General features: G+C 43.0%; 1 protein-coding gene across 1 annotated transcript in view; it reads right to left on the bottom strand.

Annotated features, from left to right (window-relative positions):
• Positions 1 to 1,957: 1,957 nt before the first annotated feature.
• Positions 1,958 to 24,789, bottom strand: part of Ostf1 (osteoclast stimulating factor 1) — a 48,000-nt gene continuing 25,168 nt past the window's right edge. The window contains exons 5-13 of the mRNA XM_055614179.1: positions 23,252 to 23,298; positions 15,165 to 15,215; positions 12,464 to 12,527; positions 11,405 to 11,458; positions 8,902 to 9,009; positions 8,182 to 8,231; positions 6,956 to 7,034; positions 5,059 to 5,157; positions 1,958 to 2,471 (exon numbers count right to left, since the gene is read on the bottom strand). Of these exons, the coding sequence (XP_055470154.1) occupies positions 2,413 to 2,471; positions 5,059 to 5,157; positions 6,956 to 7,034; positions 8,182 to 8,231; positions 8,902 to 9,009; positions 11,405 to 11,458; positions 12,464 to 12,527; positions 15,165 to 15,215; positions 23,252 to 23,298 (611 nt within the window). The 3' untranslated portion in view covers positions 1,958 to 2,412. The remainder of the gene's footprint in view (positions 2,472 to 5,058; positions 5,158 to 6,955; positions 7,035 to 8,181; positions 8,232 to 8,901; positions 9,010 to 11,404; positions 11,459 to 12,463; positions 12,528 to 15,164; positions 15,216 to 23,251; positions 23,299 to 24,789) is intronic.

Here is a 24,789-nt window from a genome sequence, read left to right as displayed (position 1 = left end):
AACAGGGGGAAAAGATTAATGATGTGATGTCTGTGAAAGTGCCTACCACAGAAATCAGTAGAAGGCCCTTAATAAATAGCAGTTTTATTTTATTTCATGTCATTGTAAAGGAAGGCCAGATACAAAGCATATTATTAAGAACTAAGGAAACAAAACCCATAAATTTGTGGCCTGAAATTTTCCCTGTACTTAAGGAAACTGTTTGCCTAAGCTATTTTTGCTGTGAAAACAGGGGTCACCAAATCTTCATATTTTAGTAACCAGATACTTATAAATTTGGCTAAATAACATATTTCTGCTTCACACCCAGCATCCTCCCTGCCTGTCGGCTCTCACCCTCACTGTGGATAAGTCATTCCAAAAGAAGCTTCAGGAAGGAGAGAAGAAACAGCATCAACCGTATAAGGACTCCAGCCAGTTCATGCCAGGGTGCTGAATATAGCACGAAGGGGGAATCTGGCTTTGCTAGATGGACCCAACAACACCTGGGCCTGGTGCTGTCACACAGGAGCCGGGGGAAGGCATGAGATGGAGTGGTGAAGATACTGAATGGATCAGCTGGAATTGGGGAACTTGAGGTTGGGACTCCAAGCACCCAGGCAGTAAAGGTGGCGGCAGGATGGGTCTGGAAAAAAGGGGAGGGATGAAGCAGCTTGTATGCCTACTTGGTAGTAGCTAGTTAAATGTGACCCTTCCCCACCCCCAAATACCTTTACTTATCTGTCAGTGTCTCTGCCCTGTCAGTAACTGTTTAACTGCCTTGATTACAAAGGACAAAAAGAATGAAATATTTCAGGATCTCTAAAAAGCGCTTTTGCGGAGGTACATATCCTGTTTTAGGGGAAAATCCTGCCAAGTTCTACAGGAAGAGAGAAAATTTCTGGAAGGAATTGGCATCTTTCCTCTTATGCTTATACAGAAATACAAGTGGCTGTATGAAAGTCAGGCATGGTGGCCCAAGCCTACCACCCCAGCACTTGGGAGGCAGAGGCAAAGTTGGAGGACAACATGGGCTACATAGCGAGTCTCATGACTGCCTGGCAAGACCTTGTCTCAGACGAGCAGAAAGAAACACAGTGTAATGGCACATCTATCTGGAGAGGACAACATGCCCCTTCATTAAGCCCTGAGCCGATTCTTCGCTGTCAATTCTACCACAGGTTCTTTTCTGCTAAATGAGTCGAGGAATCTGGAAGACCTCAAGCTGGTTCCTCCAGGTGTGTTTCTCAAGGGGCTTGCGGGGAGAAAAGGCGGCTGTGGCTAGAAGATGCACCTACACAGGCATCACTTATTTCCTGAGCTCACCCGCTTCCTTCTTCACACATTTCCTTCACTTGACCAATAAGCCTTTTGAAATGAGCAGTGAATTCTTGAAAGTGTATTTCTGAGCCTAGGGCTGGGAATCTAGACACACTGTGAGACCATGCCATTTTTAACACGGTGACACAAAATCAGAACTTCTATATGAAGTGTCATTTCAGTACTGCAAAAGGCTCCCTAAATCACATGACTCAGCAAGAGAATCCAAACCCCTGTGAGCTGGGCACATGCTTTGAAAAAACAAACATTACCTGAGAGAGAAAGGTTCACGTGTCCTAACTACACCGCACTGAAAATCATGGCAGCTTTCATAAGGAAAGCTTCCACAACTTCAATCAAAGTGAAACGAAGTCACCGAGTTTCTACACTCAAGTACTGCCTTGAATGCAACTCTGAGTATTTCGTAATTATTAAAAGTTTATCTTTTCTTGGACATGCAACTCATTACTGTGTTGAGCAAAGCAGATACGGTAAGCTGTGAAACACAGCTATTATGATTCTTCGGTGCTAATCAACACAAAGTGCAATCTAAAAGTAAGATAAAATCAATTCTTACCTGAGTATAATAAGCTTTATTTAATTACCAGCAATGAGGGATAGCACAAAACAAAACAAAACAAAACAAAAAAACAGATAATAAAGTCTCTTTAACTGTTTATTTTTTGTCAGAAGAGCTGACAATTTTCTATCAGAATTTTGGTCTATTATAATAAGCATTTCCCCCATTTCCCCCTTGAAAAACCCACTCAAAACATCCCATTCCTTGAGGTAAAGACTTAAAAAAAATCTGATTTTTTTAAAAGAAAAAGTATTAAAATTTCTTTAGCTTGATAAATAGAAATAATCTTTTTGTTTTGTTTTACCCTGGTGAGCATATATGTATTGTTTACAGCGAAGTATCTCGTCACTGGTTGGCAAGCCACAGGTGAGACCCACCCATGCACGTGCCGACTCACAGCCACAGTGCAGCAGTGCCGCGTTCACACAGACTATAAAAAGGACACACATCAATACTCTTCTGGCAAAACAACCAAGGTTGTGGAATGGCAAAAGCAAAAAAAAGTTTAGGCATCAAAGGAGCTCCAGGAGGAATCAGTCTGAGTCTTCATCATCAAGGTAGTCCTCAGCGTTGCTTAACGTTCGAACCCCACCTAAAGGGAACACAGGAAGGAAGCAAAACAAAGAAATTACAAACTTCAGAATTTTCTTCACTGTCAGTGCTGTCCCTGAGACCTTCCTATCACTGCTTTTAGCCTAAGAAGTTGATTGCTGCAGAGGGCATCAAGTCACGTGACAGAGCGAGGCACTTGGTGGAGGGACCACCTGTCTGAGTCCAGCACAGAGCAACCAGCCACATGCATTGTGGCCAACACCAGCAGCCACTCCAAGAGGTGTCAGTCAGCTCGCAGCCTGCGCCTTACCTGAAGGCAGAGACAGAAAGACAACCAAAGAAAAGGGGCGTGAAAACACAGTGGCTTCGGTTTCATTTCTGAAAAGGTCAGTTTAAGAAGAAGTGAGAGACTGAAATTAAAATGATAAATCTGAACACCATTCAAATGCAAAAGCAATCCTGAACAGGCGCCAAAAGGAAAATATGATTTGTGGTAAGTCAGTGGAGCCTATGGGAAGATGGGCCTAGAACTCTATCAAGCTGGAAAGCAAAGATTCTATCAAAGAGAGCTGGTCAGAAACAAGCTCAAGGAACAGAATTAGAACCTCCAGCGCCTAAGAAGCCTTATACCTCAGTGCAGTCTCTCTGAAAGTTTTAGTCTAGCAACAGGAAGTCAGTGGTAGCGAAAGGAAGTTAGGCCACAGCCCTCCTTCCTGACCCAACTGGACAGCAAGGGCCAGGAAGGAGATCAACCTCAAGCAAAAGCTATACACATAGTAACAAACATAGTTTCTAGTTTCTGTCCCACACAGTTGCTAATCCGGCTTCCCCCAAATCTGTAGCTGGGCAGCCCCAGCTAAACTAATAAATACTTCGTCATTCCCTCTAGGGGCCACATCAGTAAATGAGTGCCTATACAGCAACACCAATCTTCCAATGAGTATTACTCCCGGTTAAAATTCCAAATTTTAGGCTGGTTTACACTGTATGTGAACTGAGGTGAAACATATACAAAAGGGGCTTCTGATGGGGCTTGGTGATGGACAAGGGGGATAATCTGAGAGGTTCTCTTAACAAGCCTCAAAGAGAGGGAGAATGCTGGCTGTTTCTGACAGGCTAAGGCAGGTGATGAAGAAGCACCACTGTTGTTACTTCTGTTGGGAGTGGACCATGGCACTGAGTAACTGGCTAATTCCAGGGACTAATGACACCTGAGAGAGGGCTAAGTTTCCTCACGATTCAAAAATAATTGGAATAAAGGGAAATGAAACCAGCTTTCCATGTGACAGAAAAAGAAGTAGAGAAGAGTAATATAACCAGGTTAACCCGGAAACAAACATCTTTCACCTCTATAATGGAAAGGCTGACTCCACAGTCTCGGATCAGCTGAACCTTGGACACTAAAGAACTACCAAGGCTTGTAATGAGTGGCCAGCAAAGCACTAGCTAGGTTAATGGCTTAAACTTTGAAGAAGTATTAAACTTAACATAATAGAGGTCCTGGGAGATGGCTCAGTGGGTAAAAGGTGTGAGCCTGACAGCCAGAGTTCAATGCCGGGATCCCACAGTGGAAGGAGAGAACCAACTCCTGAACGGTTGTTCTCTGGCCTCCACAACTGCATGGTACTACTTGCTCCCCGACCCCCCCACCCCCCCGACCCTATGGTGCCTGAGACTGTAAGGCACACCCTCGCTGGACACATACAGGGAAGGCAACAGACAGCTAGCCTCTGAGGAGGCACATTGCATTTTAAACCCTGTAGTGGTTTGGCTGAGAATCACATGCTTAGGCCCCAGCTGATGGGCTGTTTGGAAAGGATTAGGAGGTGTGTCCTTGTTGGAAGAGATGTGTGGCTGGCCGTGGGTACTGAGGATTCAAAAGCCTATGTCAGGCCCAGTCTGTGTCTGTCTCTCCGCCCTTGTCTGTCTGTCTGCCTTTCTCTCTACCTGCTGTCTACAGAACAGCTCTCAGCTACTTCTCCAGCACCCATGCTTTCCTGCCATGTTCCCCACAATGATATCATGGATTAACCCCTCTCAAACGGTAAGCAAGCCCCCAGTTAAATACTTTCTTTTATAAAAGTTGCCTCGGTCATGGTGTGTCTTCACAGGAATAAAACACAGACTACTTAAGACAACCCCTTTCTTTTTCAAACCACCACCATGTATAACCTTCATTTCATTCTTTCACATTTATTTTCCTACATCTGTATTTTAATCTTTAAAAATGTATGTCCCATCTTTAAATTTTAAAAACCATCCACAATACTATGGTTAGATTCCACAATCTTTGACAAAGCCTAGAATAATTTCAATTACAGTTGACCGCTACTCTCATTAAATCTAAAGCATAAGGCAATCACAGAGTGGTGAACACCAACTTTAGCTATGCCTACCTTCAGCCACTCAAGATATCATGACTCGAAGGTGGAAAGTACACCAATCATTAGCAAAGAACACAAGAAACAACCATGTGAAAGACCTTATCTTTCTTCAAATTTGTTTGCTTGATACCATTGTTCTACTTTAGATCTCATTAGATCAATGGCATATATTAAAAATTAGAATCATAAAAACCTGCAAGTCTTGGTCATAAGCACAACAAGGAGAGAAATGTAAACAAATACCTGTTCCCTGCTTCTTTTTCAGGAGTGATGCACAGGCAGCGTTGGTGGCCATGTCCAAGGCCAGCTTCTTCTCATTGTTTCTCAAGTCTGTCCTCGCACCTTCCCAACACAAGAAAAGGAAAGCGTCTGTCTCTGCAGACTAGAAAGCATCAGCCAGTCCTCTGATCACTTAGGCAAAGCTACTGAGAGAACAGTTCTAGCCCAGAATTACTGTGGCCAGCATGGTTCATCAGAGAGCATGCTGCTCCTCCCATCCGGGCTCCAAGGGGTTGTACATGGGCTTTTCAATGAGCCTATTACCCTGGATAAATCCTAAAATGAAGCCACAACCATAACCCCAAGGGTTACATGGATGTCAACAGGAAGCTTTTGGGGCTTCAATCCATCACACCGTTTGCCTCTCCCTCAGCTCATGAGGGTCCTTAAAAAAGCTCACTGGGTTGAACATCACAGGACCAATATTTTATATCTGCAGGTGCACTCATGCAAATCAGCACAAGGCAAAACAATAGAACTCATAAGCAATTCATTGTTCCCAATTCATTGTCCCTGTAAGCCCTCTTCCACTCATTTTTTCCTTGTCTTTATGCTAAAAATCATATCAGAACCCATGAGCACACTTGCACTGCTGAAGAACAAACAAACAAAAATATAGAGGTGAATTCAACAGTGCTGATTCCTCCCCTGAACTAAGCTCTTCAAAGGTGACCACCCTTAAGAGTAGGCCTGAGCTGTCTCTCTTACATTGCCATGATCTACACACATACGAACATGTGCACAAAATTAAACCACACTGTGCTGCTCTGTATTGTATTTTTAAACCACATTTATTTCTATGTGTATGGATACCTGTATCATGCTGTACATGTAAGGCCAGAGCTGCTGTTCTCCTTCCACGGTGTGGGTCCCAGGGACTGACCTCAAGTCCTCAGGCTCATGACAAGCACCTCTACTGCTCAGCCATCTCACCAGCCTTGTAAGTTCATGTTTAACTGAACAGTGTTTAAGTGATAGGGTACTTTTCTTGGAGTATGCACAAAACTCAATGCATCTCAACATTTACAGGTGTTTCATTGAGTGTGGCTCAGCAGCACCCAGCCTGTGGCTGCCACCTTAGACAGCACAGCCTTCAGCACGTCCTTTAGAAAAACCCAGTAAGAGTCCTCATGGTCAGTAATCTTTAAGACCAGGGGTTTGCGTCATCGTCACACTTAAACCAAAACCGTCCTTGCTCACAAATTCCACAATGCTGCCCCCAAATATTCCTAAAGATAGAATCTCAAACTCGTGGCTTGGAGAAAGTTTCTGCAGTTATTGGCCTCTGGGCCAAGCTGCTGAGTTCTACGCCTGGCTAACACTCTGTAAGAGTGGTTAACATTTATGGAACAAGCAGACAAATTGGATGAGCAGCTGTTTGCTATGAATCACACCAAAGCAAGAGATGAGATCAAAGTATCCTCGTTCACACCTCAGCAATGGCGCAGCTTAGGCAACAGCAGCTGCAGCATTTCTCTTGGCTGTTAAAACTCTCCCAAGCAAGGAGGAGCCTCAGCAACTTCACTCCAACTCAACTCTGAACATGGTACCCTGAAACACCCATCTCCTAAAGCCCTACAGTCATACAGACAGGCACGGTAAGTTCCTTCTAAAAACAGTACATTTATATGTGTTTTTTAAGTTTATCAAGATCTTAATTCACAGTAAAAAGTACCATAAATGTACCCCCAATTATTTCATCTCAGTTGTAATAACACCATATACACAGAATAGAGGTTAAAACTCCAGTTTTAACGGAAGGGGAGTTGGTCTTCCTACTACTTCAAATGCCCTGCTTCATTAGGAGCTAGTTTTCAAGGCAAGCAAAGATCAGGAAGATTCAATTAAAAAAAAAAGTTACCTTTTTCCAGTAGCAACTGAACAATGTCTGCATAACCCTTCCAGGCCGCTGCATGCAGAGCAGTATCTCCCAGCTTGTTCTATGGTGAAAGAACGGGAAAATAGTGTGATAAAAACACAATGTGGACTGGGCGAAGGCAGCAATACAGGTTTAATGCGTGTAAATATAAACGAAGACAGAAGCTACAGAACCACATGGAATTCCAAAGGAAAGAAGAGCTCAAGCAACAAGAAGAGCTGCTCTCTCTGGGAGGGATGGAGAAGCAAAACTAAAAGGGCAGAGACAGGCTAAGGCACAGCCTCCTTCAGAGGGAGGGAGACTCCCGCAGGAAATGCACAGACACTCAGCAACAGTCAGGAACTGAAAACTCCTAAGGGGCACGGGGCAAGAATGAGGCATGGAGTAAAAACAGGAGGTGCCAAATAGATTTGTATATCATTAGAATGCTACAACCAGTTGCTGGCAAATGTCCCACTAGACAACAGTTAGAATTATCCTGCTGAGAAATTACCAGGGTTCCCAAGCTCATGCACAATGGTTCAAAAAGAGGACAAGAGCCAGTCAGATAAAAAAAAAAAACCTGTACAGTGAAGAGTTAGATCGTTCCTCCCCTCAGCCATTTCTACTCCACTGCCTGGTGAGGACAGTGAGAGGGGTTGCTTTCGGGCAGGACAGTGCTGACTCCCTCTGCAGCACAGCCCCACCTTGGGGGTAGGAATGCTATTTAGCATACTCAGCAACACAGGAGAGGACTCACCCCCCACCCTACTGAAGTCCATCGAGGAGGAGCCCACCCTCGCCAAGTCCACCAAGCTTCTGATCACACAGATAAATGGATGAACTGAGATGCTGGGTGTTTGAAGACGGCCTAAGTGTCTGAGAGGCCAATTTAAACAAAATAAAAAGCTCCTGGGGAGGAAAGGCACAGTAAACAGCACAGAACATTTTTAAAAGCAATCCCTAATGTACCAGCCATATCAGGTGGTATTATACAGTCAAACAAGAAAAGGATAAAGGATGTTACTCAAAGTAAGAGTGAAATAAGAGCTTGTGTGAAGACTTGGCTTCAAACCCCAGTACCACAACACAGAAACACAGTAACAACAACACATCTCTGTATGCTTGCAGCATCTGAACTAAAATATTGTATATGCATGCAGGCTGTAGTGCGCGGACAGTAAAGAGGTGGGGATGCCAAATGTATTCCCCACAGTAAGCAGCCTCACCTGCTGGTTCAGCTCCACATTCGGTTGAGTAAACAGAACCTCCACTATGTCTGCAATTCAAACAGAAAAAGGCATTAAAAAAAAAAAAAAAAAGACAGAAACAGTGAACTTTGTAAAAGCAGACATCATAATAACAAAAGACAAAACACCTTAGGAGTGATCTAGAAAATTCTTACAAGTTTCTCAAATTTTATGTTTAGAAAGAAAGCCTAAAAGGTATATTACAAAAGAAAAATTAAAGACCCTGAGACTTATCTTATTTGATGAAAAAGAATGGACAGTGGGGTTTGAGCTAGAATGAAACACATGGAAAAATTCAACCTGGCATTATTACTGACTGCAACAGAATTACAGACTTAAGTCAATGTGGTACTTCAGAATTTTGCAGTAAATTTAAAATGTGGGTCCAAAAGCATAGCTAAGGAAAGGCTATGTAACGTAAACTCTGCCTTCCCCCTGTGGCAGGAGACGGTGGGTTTGTTATCCTGTTACCGGTGTTTTCTGGTACTTTCTGAAGCCTGAGAGAGGAAGGGAAGTCCCCGCAGAGGGGCTCAGCAGCCACATCCCACCCTCACTGTTCTGCAGTTTCCAGAAACACAGCCTTTGGCCGATGTCCTGAAGGATTCGCAGCATTGCTTTTATCACTTAAAAGAGGCAGGCTCCCGAAGGCGAAGCAGATCTCTCAACAGCCTAGATGTGTGTGACTAGAAGACGCAGTACCTTTGTGGCCCCCGTGGCAGGCCCAGTACAGGGCTGTGCTTCCAGCTTTGTCCAGGCCATTCACACCCACTCGGTTGTCCAAGCACTCCCTCAACCAGCTCAAGTTGCCTGAAAGAATGTTACACTTAGAAAAAACACAAGGAAAGCCTTTTATTCTTTGTTTTGCTTCTAAATCAATTTCATCCTCCGTAAACTCCCATTTGTGATGGATTAATCAGCAAATCTTCAAACAAGACCTGCCCACTAATGCACTTATATTATGGTGCATTTGCACTCTGGGTTATTGAAGAACAGCAGTAACATCCATTTTTAATGGGTAGAGTTGCCAAAATAGGTCTAAAGGTATTTCTGTTTTGGGAAAAAAAAAAAAAAAGACATTTTTTTTCCCTCTGTTTAATACTGAAAGGCACCGTGTAACACAAAACCTAACTACAAATAGAAACTCTCTCTATTCACATTTAAAGACATCTTCAGGTTTTGAAAGAATATCAAGCTGCTCAAAGCTACTGTTATATGCTAAAATATAGTTATTAATTTAACATTTTCAGACTATTATCCTAAGTGTCTCATTTACAAAGAAAGTTTTTTGTTTGGTTGGATTGGTTTCGTTTGGTTTTTACAAGCAGAGTTTCTCTGTGTAGCCTTAGCTCATCCTGAAACTAGCTTTATAGACCAGGCTGGCCTTGAACTCAGAACTTAAGAGATCTGCCTACCTTTGTCTCCCAAGTGCTGGGATTAAAGGCATATGCCACCAACTGGCTCAAAAAAAGTTGGGTTTTTTTGGTTTTTTTTGTTTGGTTAGTTGGTTGGTTGGTTTTTTGTTTTTTGTTTTTTTGTCATTTTAGTTAGTATAAGCCCTTCCTTTTCCTTTGCACATGCAGCTTTGGAACAGAATGAAATAGCTTGCTGAGGCTGCATCAGAATTTCCCATTATTCAAAGAATGGTTTCCTAATAGAACTGCTATGGGTGTTTGGGGTTAGAGAAATTCTGTTATGGGGCTTGCCTTGGGCACTGTAAGATGTTTCACAACAGCCTGGGCCTCCATAGGAAGAATGCCAGTACCATCCCTATACTTGTGACAGTCAAAATGTCCCCACATACTACCACGTGCTCCAGGCTTGTGGGAAGTAAGTGTCACCCCAGGAAGAAAGTCAAGACAGCTCCCATTCTTGTTGGGTTAGAACCCCCCCCCCCCAATATCCACACTCTCCTTAGTACTATATGTCCCAGGGCAAGGCTACCCTCCTGCCCTCCAGGACTCAGAACATTGGATTTTAAGGATCTGTTAGACCTAACTGCCCCTATCTTACTCTGAGCTTTAAGAACCAGATCATGACCTTTCTTAAGAGCTTAAAAAAGTGTTTGCTACCTGGTATTTTAAAATTAAAATCACTCTTATCTTTCTGGGGTGTGAGATTGCAGGGATTTTGGTTCACAGAACATTCTGAGATGACAGAAATGTTCTAGACCTTAATCTGGATGTTGCTGCTCTGGGTATATATGTTCTTGTCAAACTAATCAAACTATATAATTAAAACCTGGGCATTTTGCTATAATATTGACCTGCCAGGCAACACGTGCTTAACGGTACAATAGTAGCATGACTGCTATAGGACAACCAAACCAATTTCTTTGATTCTATTTGAAGCCTGTTAAACAGAAGGGATTTCAGGTCTGGTACTGAAAACCTTGTCAACGCCCATGGCTGGGGATTTCACAGATTATAGGGGTAACCTTCTACCACTTTCTTTAAATGGTCACGTGGTTATTAAATGAACATGTGCATTGTTTAGAAAGCGGTTATGCCTTCTAAATATGTATGTTTATGCTCATAGACTAGCGCTGCTCTCCACCATGGTCAGTGAAGCTCCCTTTTGGCAACAGACAGCAGTTAATACAAAGACTCAACCAGTCAAAGTGCTGAGAAAGAGTGAGTGTGGGGTGCTCAGCCCTAAATGGGACATCTGTATCACCTCCTCTCTATCCATAGCTCAGGAAACACTGCAGAGCAAGGAAAGAGAAAGAACATGAGAGGCAGAGAATGGAGAAGAGTACTGAAAAATCCTGTCTTCTGGACATGACGTGGCTGCTGCCCCTGTGGCTATACACATAAGACCAAACCAGTCGGAATTCCTATTTGAATGGGAGAGGGGTTTATTGAGGCACCATTCCTAGCTGAGAAACTATTTGAAGTTGACAGCTGATGAAGAAAGTCATTTCTCTTGGGAGTATGACTACTAGGTTGCCCATCCCCCAATGGATGGCTCCATAGCCATGTACATAATAACTGAACTCGGAGGTTGCTTATTTAAAACAAACAAACAAACAAACAAACATGAAGTTGGGAGGGGGCATGTTACAGGAAATGGAGAGTTGAAGGTGGAGGAAGATTAAGATATTTGTATACAGGGATGAAATTCTCCAAGAAAAATTTTTTAGAAAGCCTATGCATTTTAATATGCCATATCCTCTATCAAAAAAGAAAAACAGAATCAAACCTACCTCTTTTTGCAGCCTCATGCAATGGATTGTCAATGGATTCTGCTTGCTCAGCCACTAGATTGAAAACAAAGAAACAAGCCCACCATTGAGGTCACTCAGTGATTAATGGGAATTGGTCATGCCCCATGGACACCCAGCTTCATAGCCAGGGCCTCAGATACAACAGCTTGATTACTTACTTAATGTAGATTAGAAGTAACAGAAAATAACTGATAGTGCTTCCTTTAAAAGAGGCTGCATTCCGTGTTAAATGAAACCAAGCCAAGCAATGAGGCAGTAAGTAACACAGCAATTAACTGCAAGCATAAACAATAGCAAGCACAGCTATTAATGGAAACAGAAACAAAGGCAAACAGATCCCTGAACCAAACACCAAGTTTACTCAAAAAGAAACAGCCATAAAAAGTACCCAGTTTCAAGTTCTGTGACACACCTTTGCTTTGAGGATACCTGATAATAATTCTAATTTCCATCTGTGGGGTCAAGCATCAGGGGCCAAGAGCAGGGCAACACTGCCTGTGTGACAGACTGTGATGCCAGCTCTGTCAGCCTAAGGAGTCTAAAGCCTAAAAGGCTCTTACAGGGATCGAAACTCCATACTCCACTATACAGATGGGCAATCGGATCCCAGCGGCATCACTTGAAGGGTGTCTTTAGCACTACATCCTGTTACTAAGTGGAAAAAAAAAAAAAAAAAAAAAAGGCTAAAACCCAGGACCTTTGTTTACCAATCCTGTGCCTTATAACTGGCCCAAATGTGTGTTAACAAAGTGAGACTTCTTCACCACAAACATGAAGTTGGGAGGGGGCATGTTACAGGAAACGGAGAGTTGAAGGTGGAGGAAGATTAAAATATTTGTATACAGGGATGAAATTCTCCAAGAAAATTTTTTTAGAAAGCCTGTGCATTTTAACATGCCATATCCTCTATCAAAAAAGAAAAACAGAATCAAACCCACCTCTTTTCATGTTACAAGGAATTGCTATAAGCAATGAGTGTGGCCTGGAGTGCATGGCCATCCTACAAACAGCAGGCTCACAGTGCAGGTGGACACCTACCATAGTTGCTCGGGATCAGTCCTGTTCTGCCTTTGCATGTCCCTTTCCACCAGTTGGTATCACTCTGCAAAGAGAACAAGGGAGTCAGCATGTAATTGTATCTGAAACCATCTGAGTTCCCAAGTGCACCACCTCACTGATCAGCATCCTCAAACCCTTGCCATCTACATCCATTTCCATCATCACAAACATAAGGACACAAGCATCCACCATTCATGTCAGATACACGTCACAGAGCTTCAATGAAACAAACCGGACCATGTGAGAAAAGGGGGAAAATGCATTCATTTAGATTATAGCTACAGAATTTAAATGGCCAGATTTTAACATCTCTTCTTTGATATACTTTTATGTTTTGCCACATTCTACAAAGTTTTTTTTCTTGTTTTATCTTCACTTTTGGGTAACTTATTATACAAAAGTTCACATCTATACAGAAGCAGAAAGAACAATGTGATAAGCCATTTGCTAGCTGTGTGTAACCACTACCCCTCACCCATCTTCCTTCCCCTCTGGGTTGCTGGGGTTAGTGTTAGGTGGTGTAATTTTTAACTCTAGAAAAATCAGAATATGCATGTGTAAGATAAATAATTTTTCAAAGTCAACTGTGACACCATTATAACAGCTTTAAACTTTTCCCCAAAAATTCCTTAACATCATCAAATACCTAAGTCAAAAGTCAAAATTCCTAATGGCCCACAGCTTGAGATCCTTCTAAAAAGGATCATATAATACAACTAATTTCTCTCTTACATTTCCTTTAATTTACAGATTCCTCCTCCACTCTTTTCTTTGTTGATTTTGTTGTGGCTTGTTCTGTAGGTCTTTCATATATGCGTGTGTATGTATATACATACATATATATGTAAATATAATATATATTGAATGAACAATTTATTTCTTCTATAGAAATTGAACAGTCAGGATTTTGCATGCTGCATGCCTGTGCTATCATTAAATACATCCACTTGTTCTGTGCATTATCCATGAGTCACTGTTGAGTTCTAGAAACGTAAGGAGACTCAGCGGCATTTTATGGGAAGGCTGCTGCATGGGTGGTAACACAGGCAAGGCTGCCTCTGTAGGAGTGGTAGCTGCTGTCAATGATCACAGGGGTTGCAGAATGGGGGTGCTCTTCCACTTAAATAAGTAGCAATCTCTCTACAGAGTAACTTTCCCTTACCAACTCTTAGGTCATTCAAGGTAAAGTTCAGGAAGAAAGGACAGAGTAAGTACTGACTCCTTCCCTCACCTGTTGTCAGAATAATAACCCTAGTCCCCAAAGCGCTCCCTCACAGTATCAGTGGGATCTGTTTTGAGGTGACATTAGGAAACCATAAATTTAAAACAATCCTTAATTTCAATCCTTGAGAGTTGTTGCCCTGATTGACACCCAAATTGCCCCATCTCTGGGCAGTGCATATTGGTTTCCTTATCATGCCAGTATGGCCCCTGCAGTCTTTTGAAGCTGCCTTCTATTGCAGTCATAAGATGTTCAGTTTATCTTGTCCATTTAATACCCTATAGCTGGTAATAGCCATTTCTCAAAGGGGCCTTGTTCCTTTCAATGAGAGTAATAAATTATTACTGGGTTGTCCCTTTTCTAAGGCCCCCTTCAAAGATCAAATGTGATGTTTTTCTGATTCAAATGAAGGACTCCTGTGTTTCTACTACATTTTACTGAGTGACATCCTCGCACCCTCCTCCTCCCATGCTGAGAGCCCACAGTGGACATCGGTGACCTAATGACTAATTTGCCCTCAAATGCCAGAAGCACAGTAGCCTCAGAGCAGATATCTGTCAAGATGGGTACTCATTCATTATTCATTCACTCATTTGTTTGTTTACTGGCAGTTCTGTTTTGTCTCATATAGTCACTAGGGATGTTCAGTCAAACTGCCAGGTCTTCCTGAGAATACTTCCTTTCTGTGTGGCTAGGCTACCTGAAAGTGTATGATTAAAGTCATCTGATTCATTCTGCTCTTAATTGTTTTGTTTTGTTTTATTTGTCGAGACAAGGTTCCTCTGGCTGTCCTGGACTCACTGTGTAGACCAGGCTGGCCTTGAACTCACAGAGATCCACCTGCTTCTGCCTCCCCAAGTGCTGGGATTGCAGTCTTGCACCACCATACCCAGTTTTGTTCTTAATTTTTAAGGACTGCTTTTTATTATTTAATTTTATAGCCACATAAAAGGTTATATTATTCCAAAGTCAAATCTTCAAAAGAAATTATAATTTTAAAAATAAATTTTCCCTTCCTTCATATAGAGAAATGTGATTTAAAGTCATATTTTGCAAATGTGTCTTTATTTTCAATGTAAGAAAACAGAGGCATATTTATAGCCTCTTACCCTTCCTTAGACAAGTAAGGCATAATATAGGCATTTTTATCTTGCTTTATTCCACTTGAATTACATCAGAATAGAATCTGAAATATATCCTGGTTTCTTTGTATGAATGCAGAGGGCCATCTGTGGCCATAATAAAGCTTATTCAACTATTTAGTACTGATGAATAAAATGATGACTTTCAATGGTATGATACCATAACTGTGTCAAAAAGCGATACTGTGCATCTATATTTCCACGTAAATACACACTTACTGTAACCTACAATGTTATGACTACCTAAAACAGTCTAGCACTACGTTATCATATCTACAGTCTGCATGTGGTAGAACAGAACATCAGCTCAGCTTACCATGTCAGTGATGTAGATAATATCTCCTTCTTCGAAGTACAATTCATCTGGCTAGAAGGAAAAAAGCAAAACAACATTGACTCTGTGAATTTTTCCTATCTTAGAATACAGTTATTTCTTTCATTTTGTAATCTGATTCCTAAAGTATTCTTATAGACAATATTGCTTCTATAGTTACATTAACAAATAAACCACACAACAAAATATCATAGTAAATTAATACTTGAATTCCAAAGCTAGATTTGTCCTGTAATGAATGCTGTCAAAGAACTGTATATATAACAAACAGAGTTTCTAATAGCTTTTATATTTTTCCATCACAAAAGATTTTCACATGAACAGAGAATACTGGTAAAACTTTTCCCTCTTAGAAACTATGGTAGATGAGATATGTACATATGTATGCATATAAGGATAAATGTCTAAAAGTAAAACCATGAAAATATTAATGCTCATACTTGCTTATTTTCAGAAAAGTCTTACATGATCTTCATGCTCACAGAGAATGACTGTTTCTTGTACATGAGTAATAGTATGTAACTCAGCCTTGACAGCCTAAGCAAGCTCAAGTACAAGAAGCAGTAACTCTGGCCACTCAGAAACACTAGCAACTCCAGGGCCTAGCTTCATCACTAGTGTCTCCCTGGCCTAACCCAGCAAGTGCCTGCAGGCTCTCTAAGGAAAGCCAAAGGTTTACACATCTTGCTATGGCCAGTAGACAAAACCATGAGTCTCTGAGTAAACAGGAGGCAGTGCCCACTGAAAGGCAATCTCAGCTCTGGACAGAGATGCACCAAGCACAGACACAGGATGAGATGATGGTTGTGCATAAGTCATGCACAGAAGCTTGCTGCTATTACCAAGCACACTTTTACAACACTAGAAGGAAAATATCTAGAGAAAAAGACTTGTTTCTGCCTATTCCACACAAAATAAAAATTATACTAGTAAAACAAATTATTTCCTCCATTCATTTCCCCAAGTGTTTGCTTCCTCTCCAGAGCAAACAGGGATGAGCATATATGACTCTGCCCTAGTGATGGATTTCATTTCATAGTGGATCTACACTATTGTTGCTGCTTTTTCCTAACTACAAAGACTGTTATCAACTGCACCATGCTTAAAGCAATCAGAGTAAAAAGTCAGAAGAAAGGTGCACTCAGACATAAAAAGTAGTGAATGGTGACTTATGATCGCCTCCAAAATGGCTGACTTCCTTTAAAGGCAACTTCCTAAAGCATTTATTACCTTTACATTTTGATTTCCAGAGGCTAGATTTACAGCAGAAGCTACACAAAACAAGTTAAACCCACTGGACCCGAGGAAGTGCACTGTAACTTCATTTGAAATAATATTCAGGAAGAGAGAAATAAAAGAACTCTGAGATTTTTCTCTAGCCATGAAGATGGATGGCCAATATTACTTCCAATATTCCAGTCACAGTAAATGATTAGAGAAACCATTTCTGTTGCTGCAAACTAGCTGCAAACGGGATCCTCTCAGAGACATTACATTCATCACCACAGCATGGCAGCATCACAGTGGCCATCTCAGAGCATTAAGCTGGCATTTTATCACCACTTGAGTGCATCTCTCCATAGAAGGTACCAAGACAGGAGAAGAAAAGAGGAACTTAGTTAGAATGGTGGGGAGGTGCTACAGTGGTGTGAACAGGAATGGCCTCCAAAGACTCATGTTTTTGAATGCTCGCTCCATAAGGAGTGACAATATTAGGAGGGATAGCCTTACTGTAGGAAGCGTGTCACTGTGAAGGCAGGCTTTGGGGTCTCCTATGTGCAAGCTATGCCCAGTGTGACACAGTCTCCTGCTGCCTGTGGATTAAGATGTAGAACTCTCCACTTCTTCTCCAGCACCCTGTCTGCCTGCACGCTGCCATGCTTCCCACCGTGATGATAATGGACTGAACTGAAACTGTAAGATAGCCCCAATTAAATGTTTTCTTTATAAGAGTTGCCATGGAGCCAGGCATGGTGGCGTACATCTTTAATCCCAGCATTCAAGGAAGCAGAGGCAGGCAGATCGCTGTGAGTTTGAGGCCAGTCTAGTCTACAAATTGAGTCCAGGACAGCCTAGGCTACACAGAGAAACCCTGTCTCGCAGGGCAGAAAAAAAGAGTCTTGATGGTCATGGTGTCTCTTGGCAGCAATTAAACCCTAACTGAGACAGGGGCAGCTGAGACCCTCAGTGGTGTCTACTGTGACTGCACTTCCCGGAGTTCTACAAGCTGCACATGTGCCTGCTCCACATTCGATGTGTCCTGAGCTACTCCTGTCCTGTACCTGTCCACTCAGAACTCACTCAGTGCTCTCAGAGAAGCCAAGGAGCCACCTTCTCCAGTTGCTTCAGTCTCCCTCCAAAGTCAGGTGTGCCTAAATTCCCATCGTTATATGATCACTCATCTGTGAAACAAACGACCAAAAACCCATGAAAAGCATCCCTGCCAAATAAATAGCCTACAACAAGCACACGTGTATACACTTGTACACACCTCAAATCTCTGGTTACTTTTCTATATAAACTGAGTAGGGAGCTAGAGAGTGAGAAGCAGCCACTCCTTGGGCACAGCGTTTTACTCTGGGGTGATGAAAAGGTTTTTGGAACCTGTTAAAGGAAGTGGTTGTTCAACTGTAATAATCCCACTCAACTGTTTCCTTTCAAATGGTTAATTTTATGTTGTGTGAGTTCTACCCTAATTTTAAAAACAATTATAGTCAAAACTCTCAGCATTTTTTAGGTATTTCTTGTCTTTTTGTGGCTTGGTAAAGGGCATCAGTTGGAAAACTGCCCTAAGCTGAGTCATCCAAAGACTTCACAGTGCCGAGTTGGCTTTAAGTAACAGAAGCTGTTCTGCAGGGGTGACTGCAGCTCCCACCCTTCCCCCCACTCTCCACTTTCCACCCTCTCCCCAATTCTCCACCCCATCCTGTCACCTGCAGTAACCCTCTGCCCCAGACAGGTTTGTTGTTCAAATGAGGAAAAGATCAGGCCATTTGTTTGGTTTTTATAGTCTATTCTCCTTTAATAGCTCTCACAGCTTTTAACTGTGAGAGCTATTAAAAACTGTCTACACAGTTTTCTTCCAAAGGGACAAAATGAAGGGGTGGGCTTTCCTAACCTTGCTCAGGGATGGTCTGTGAAAGTCTTGACACTACTGGGGACAGTCAATAAGCTAACTGTGGCTTACCTAAACCACAGTTACCTAAAAGAATCACATTTTCCATTAAGGATTCACAACAGACCACTTCAATGACAGACTGTTCAATGAGGACCTTTTCCATTCCGGGCACCGGGCATCGTATTTATGGAACAGAAGTGGGAAAGCACTGACCCAATGATGCCACGAGCACGTCATTACATCCAGCTCGTTCTCTGGTTTTTAACCACAATCTCTCATCTCTCCTTGAAGAGCCACAAGGTATGAGAAGAATAAAGTGAGCTCAGCATGGTGACTCCTGCTATGATCCCAGCACTCAGGAAGCTAAGGCAGGAGGATTGCTCTAAACTCAAGGCTGTGGAGAGCATCGTCTCTAGGAAAACAAAAGCCTTAAAAAACAAGCAACAAGTGGTGCTACAGTAGTGAGTGCAAATGCATGTTAGTACCGAAGGCAAATGGACATTCTCATTCCTATTCTATGTATTCTAGGTAACAGAGTTCCAAGGCAGTAATTTTACTGGTTAATGCAAATAAGTGATTTTTGAGAAGTTTAGAAAAACTATGATATGCTTCTGAAATTTTTTAGATTTAGTAACCTAAAAATACAAAAATTAATCCATAGAAAAAATAAATTTCCCTGGAATGTTATCATTTAGTATTTCATAGTATTAGCCAGGCATGGTGTTGTATGCCTGTAATCCCAGAACTCTAGAAGGCAGAGGCAGGCAGATCTCTGTGAGTTCAAGGCCAGCCTGGTCTACAAAGTGAGTCCAGGACAGCCAAGTCTACACAGAGAAACCTTTGTAAGTACTAGTTTAATCCTCTACAGCAATACTAAGGAGTAAGGCCATTTTTTATTGTCCTATTAAAGATGAGATTGTCATACAGCATGTGATATTCACATGATAGAGCCACAACTCCTAACCTTAGCATGTATTTCTTTCACAGAAACATCACACATTGCCATTAATGGTCATCACAGTGTCATGACATAGTTCAACAATGGCAGTTCTGGAAAATATTCCTCGTCTTACGTCCTCAATAATGCAGGATAACAATATCAAAAACAGTCCCTTTCCCAAGCAAAGTATGCTTGGCCTCACCTGGTCCTTGCAAAAACCTACTAGACAGAACTAGGTCTTGGGTATTTCTATTTACCAAACAGACACAGACAGGCTGAAGATCACAGTGAGGCACATGGCTGGGATCCTGCCTCGGCTTCTGGACCCACATTCTAGACCTCACTCACACATTATCACCTAGGGCAGCCTAGCAAGCCTTGTAGGACCAAGCAGGTCCATCTAGTTTTTCCTTCAGAAACCAACACCCCTCAGACACACTGTTCCTCCCTGTCAACACACGTTCACACGGCTCTATCCAGTCCAGGCAGGCCTCTGTGCGACACTTCCTCCAAAGGGAGGCCGGAAGAGAGTTAGAGTCGAGGAGAGCTGGGTGATAACAGAAATACCTTTCCGTGACGCAAGACAGACAATCAGGAGCCACACATGTCTTGTTCTACCTAGCCAACACATTACCACAAGTAGGGCTGGCCACCACTCTCACTTTCTCCTGGGGTTGTCCCACTTGCTAAAAGCAGGGCCATAGCCTTGAGGGCTGCTGTATACAAAGCAAAGGGCCCATAGCTTGAGGCTCAGCCTTCAGTATTTCCAGGCCACAATGCTTGAAAGAGGTACTTGGTGTGCTATGAACCACAATGTGCTATGCACTCGGCACACCAGGCACGCATACTTGGTATGCCAAGCAAGCAGTGCTGAAGGGCGTGGAGCACCGTGACCTCTGTGTCCTGAGCAGTGTGCTCAGAACGCCAGCGGTGTACGGCGCCCTCAGCTGTATAGTCGGTGTGTTCTGTAATGTGCCGTGAACTTGGTGTGCTGAGTATAAGCTGTGCTACCACCTCGATGTGCTTGTGTTCTCTGAGTGCTACGGCCAGTGTCAGCTGAGCCACTGAACGCTGAGTAAATGGCGCGTTGTGCATGAGGTGTACTCAGCGTGTGGTGTGCTGTGCATGCACTGTGCTGTGCTGCGGGGTCCTCGTGTCGTGGTATGGGGTGTGTCTGCTTTGTGTAGGACACACTGAGTGCTCAGTGTATTACGTGCCCCTACAAATACTATGGATGCCTGCCACAAGAGAACAAACTATGCTCCAGCATTGCCCAAGAGACTGGGTCATGCCCTCACAGAAGTCAACGAACGCCTGGGAGAATGTTCAATATTTAATGATGGGTAAAGGAAGGCCACGTGAGATGGTAGCCTCAAAAAAACTACAGTTTTTTGATAGAATATTTTTAATTACCTAATGAATTAAATATGTATTTTCTTCCATATATTCAATAATGACCACAGCTTTAAAAAAAAAAAAAGCATGGAGAAACTCCTTCCAAAGAAATGGAGGTAAATTAGTAATCAGTATATCAACCAAAGGAAAATATTTGCTAATGTCTATCAAATATAGCAACCAGCGCTCCTCGGCAATAGAAACTATCCCAGCCACTGCTGCCTTTACATTATATTCTCACTAAAACCAACAGAAACAACAGACAAAGGCTAAGTAACCTCCAGGTCACAGGCGGCAGGACAAATCAGAAAGCCCAGCGCAGGCTCTGAACCTGGGTTCTGCACCCGAGACAGCACCTGTACAGCACTATGCCTGAGCAGGTCACAGTCAAAGAGCTGAGAGACCAAAGGATAAAGTGGCAGCTATCGTTAAAACCTAGAGTAGGTGAGGTAAAATAGTTAGTAATGCCCTGAGGGGAGAGCTACCTCACTGCATTCTTTCCCCACCCACTAGAGATACGGTTGCTAGGAAACTGGACCCTCCCCCTAGGGAGGGACACCTGATCATGGTCAATGGTCTGGGAACCTTCCTATAGCCAATCGATTCAAAATGTAGCATCTTGACCAATAGATGCTTGCCAGGCAGGAATTGCCCCTGCCTTGGGTATGCTGGGAGGGACCAGAATCTATAAATCACCCAACTAACCTGGGGATGCACGCTCAGCTCCCACCGCTTCGGCGGTGGGGCTGTGTGGGCCCAAGCTGCAGCTTGTAATTTACAATAAAAAGACGTTCATGTGTTTTGCAACGGAGTCGATTCCTGTAGATATTTGGGGGGCTCACGAACTGGGTATAACAAGGCACCCACTTCTAGGGGAACCAGAGCAGTATTCATGGGAGGGCACCCAGTTCACATGAGCATAGAGGGGCTACACCATGGGTCCAGAAAAGCGGCAGAGACTGGCTCTACTGAGAGTCCTCTAGGTAATACAAGGAGGAGGGGCAGAGGCCAGAAGCACTGGAAACAAGAACTAGACCATAGGAGACCACACAGTGAAATACAGATGTGCAGCAGGTGGCAGACTAAAGCCACACACTGGAATCATTAACTGAGCAGGGAACACAAATAGAACAGAGAAGCTTGAGTCATACTGAGTGAGGAAAGGCCAAAGGTCAGGAGGAGCCGCACAGGGAGAGGAGGTCGGTGAGAAAGGACAGCAGTGACCCAGCTCAGGACACCTGGGGAGAACAGAAAGTCAAGAGTCACTTCGATCTACCCTCGGGACATAGGTCTCACTCTACAGAAGGAGGCTTGTGCAGCCTCAAGCTTGTTTGCTCTGGCAGGGATAACTGATGCTGTGTGCTCTCCTCCCTCATTATCCTCCATGGGTAATGCAGATCCCATCAGAGACTGTCCCTGTAAGCAAAGCTAAACATGACTCTGGGCTCAGGCTACCCACCTGTCATGGCCCTCTGCGCTTCCTCTCCAACTTAGGCTGTTGCCCTAACTCCCAGCTCCTCAGAATGTGACTGTCCTCAGTGACTAGGTCTTTGTTGAGATGATGAAGATACAATGAGGGCTGCAAGGCAGACCTCAGCCCAACATAACTGGTGTGCGTGAAGAGACTGGACACAGACACACCCAAGGAGAGACCATGTGAGGACATGGGGAGAAAGTGACTTACTGTGAGCCACTACAACAGGCTCAGAAGACAACAGCCCTGCTGACAACTCAATCTGGGTTCTGGGTCCAGGATTATATTCAAATGAGGAGCTGGGTCTCCAGGCTAGGAGACAGCAGACGGTGATCTCCTGGCAGGCCCTGGCCCGGTGGCAGTGAATTAGTACTCAGAGTGAGAAAGCCATACAAACAATGTGACTGCAGGAATGGGAGCTACAGAGAAACATAAGGAGGGCGTTCCGGTTTCCTTCCTGTTGCTGTCTTAGGACACTCTGACCACATGTAGCATACAGGAGGAAAGGGCTGATGTGGCTTGTGTTTCTATCACTGAGGGAGCAGGAACCCCTCCAATCATGGAGGATTGGTGCTTGCTGGCTCACTCGTGCCTCGCTAGCTTTCAGCTGTTGCTGTACTATCCTCATGGTCTCATGCAGCGTGTGGTACAATACAGGGACACACTACACCCTGGGTAAGAGCACCAGGAGCCACAGCAAAGAAAAAATGCATACAGAAGAGACAAGAAGATCTTGATCCAGGAGACTGGCAGAAGGCATGAGGTAGAGGGTCAAGGAGAAGGTAAGGAAAGCTGCTGTGTGGTTCACAGGAAGCCTGACAAAGACTGGGTCTCTGAAGTTTATAGATATTTCCATATGGAGGCCACTGGGTGACTTGAAAATAGATGTCACCACATACAAGGAGAGAAGCAATGTGAGGGACTCCATGACATCCAAACTCAGGCCATGCAAACCAACCTGGAATTTAGCTCAGCGCTCACTGAGGAGAGCAGTGGGGACGGACTGAACACTCTTCCTGTGAATTGCCTAACAGCCGTGGCAGAATGGCAGAAAATGCAGACTACTTAGGCCAGAACAGGTGTTTAACTAAAATCACCTTACATTGCTGTGTCACTTTTACAGCTTAAATCAGAATACTTACAGTCCTGGGTTCGAATGTGTACAGAGCTCTGAAGACTTTAACTTGCCCTAAAAGAAAAAAAAAAAAAAACAAAAAAAAAACTGATCAATTCTTTTATTTCTAACTTTATTCTCAGTTGTTATTGATTTTTCTTTTCCCTGTTAGAATTCCCAAATTAAAAGTCTATTTCAGAAATGTTACTTTAGAGGAAGTACCTTTCCCATATTGAATGCATCTTTAAAACATTTGTTAAATGAATGTTAGTACATGTCTTGGGGTGCTGGCTTTGTTTGACAGGAATTATATAGATCTACTGCATTTCTGTCCTAAGTATAGGCAGTTTTTCCAATACTAACATCAAACTTAAAAATATAGAGGTTAGGGGTGGAAGAGGCTAGAGAGACGGCTCCTTAGTTAAGACAAGTTGTCTCTTCCAGAAGACCCCATCCAGAACCCATGCAGTCAGGTCACAACTGCCTGTAACCACTTCCAGGGCGATGGATGCCTTCTTCTGCTCTCGAGGAACCTGCATGTGCTGAGTGGTGGAGCATTTGACTGTGGGAACCTGCACACATGCAGCACAGGTACACAACATGAACAAACAAGCGAATAATAAAATTAAGGTGTGGTGGCCAACACCTCTAATCTCAGCACTCAGAACGATCTCTATGAGTTTGAGGGGAGCCTGGTCACCATAGCAAGTTCCAGGTCACCCAGAACTACACAGAAAGATTGCGTCTAGATAGATAGATAGAGTTGAGCATCTTAACAAAATAATATGAAGGATAATCTAAATGCTTTTAAAATTCTTAAATTAAATCAATCTACTAGGACCTTATATTTTCTTAAAAAAAAAAAAAAGGCAGAAATGGAGGAAAGGAAAAGAACCATGTAAGAGCAGCATCACCCGCCACCCACGTGTTCCCTAGCACTTCCCCAGCACGCTGTGTCATCTGCCCTGGCCCAGTGCAACTGAAGGAAAGGGCTCTAACAGTTCAATTTCCCCGCAGCCACTATGCATACAGCATGAATTTAAGCTCACAAAATTAATACAAATTAAGCTGTATAGGGTCTACGGTGAGCAAGGAGAGGTGCTTTACAAAACAGATAGGTTAAGAAAGAGATCGAAACAGAAGGACTATCTATTTGGAGACTGATAACAGTCTAGTCCATGTCCTGGAAGATCCTGTAGAGATGACAAACATCCAAGCCAAGTCCCATTCAAAACTGGCTTCCAAGGCAGATAAGGAAGCTTGCTATCTTACGCTTTCCTTGTTGCTATTTAAACATATTCTGTAATACAACAACATAATGTAATACATATACAACTTGTAACTACATGAATGCTTCCTGGAGTATTAAAAAAAAAAAAAAAAACCTTTGTTTGACACAATGTGGTCTAATGAAGACATATTTTTAGTGTTCCATCAATAGACTTCCAAGTGTCCAGCACAGAGCCCTGCCCACCTCTGAGCAACCCCTGCTGCAGAGTGAAGAATGGGTGGGAAAAGGAAAGCTCAGAAGCCTGTGCCTGAAATAGCCTGCAAATCAGTAGCGTG

This window comes from Psammomys obesus, unplaced genomic scaffold (genome assembly GCF_907164565.1).
Source record: "Psammomys obesus unplaced genomic scaffold, mPsaObe1.curated_primary_1811, whole genome shotgun sequence".
In the NCBI taxonomy this organism is placed as follows: Eukaryota; Metazoa; Chordata; class Mammalia; order Rodentia; family Muridae; genus Psammomys; species Psammomys obesus.
This window is presented reverse-complemented; position numbering and strand designations above follow the sequence as displayed.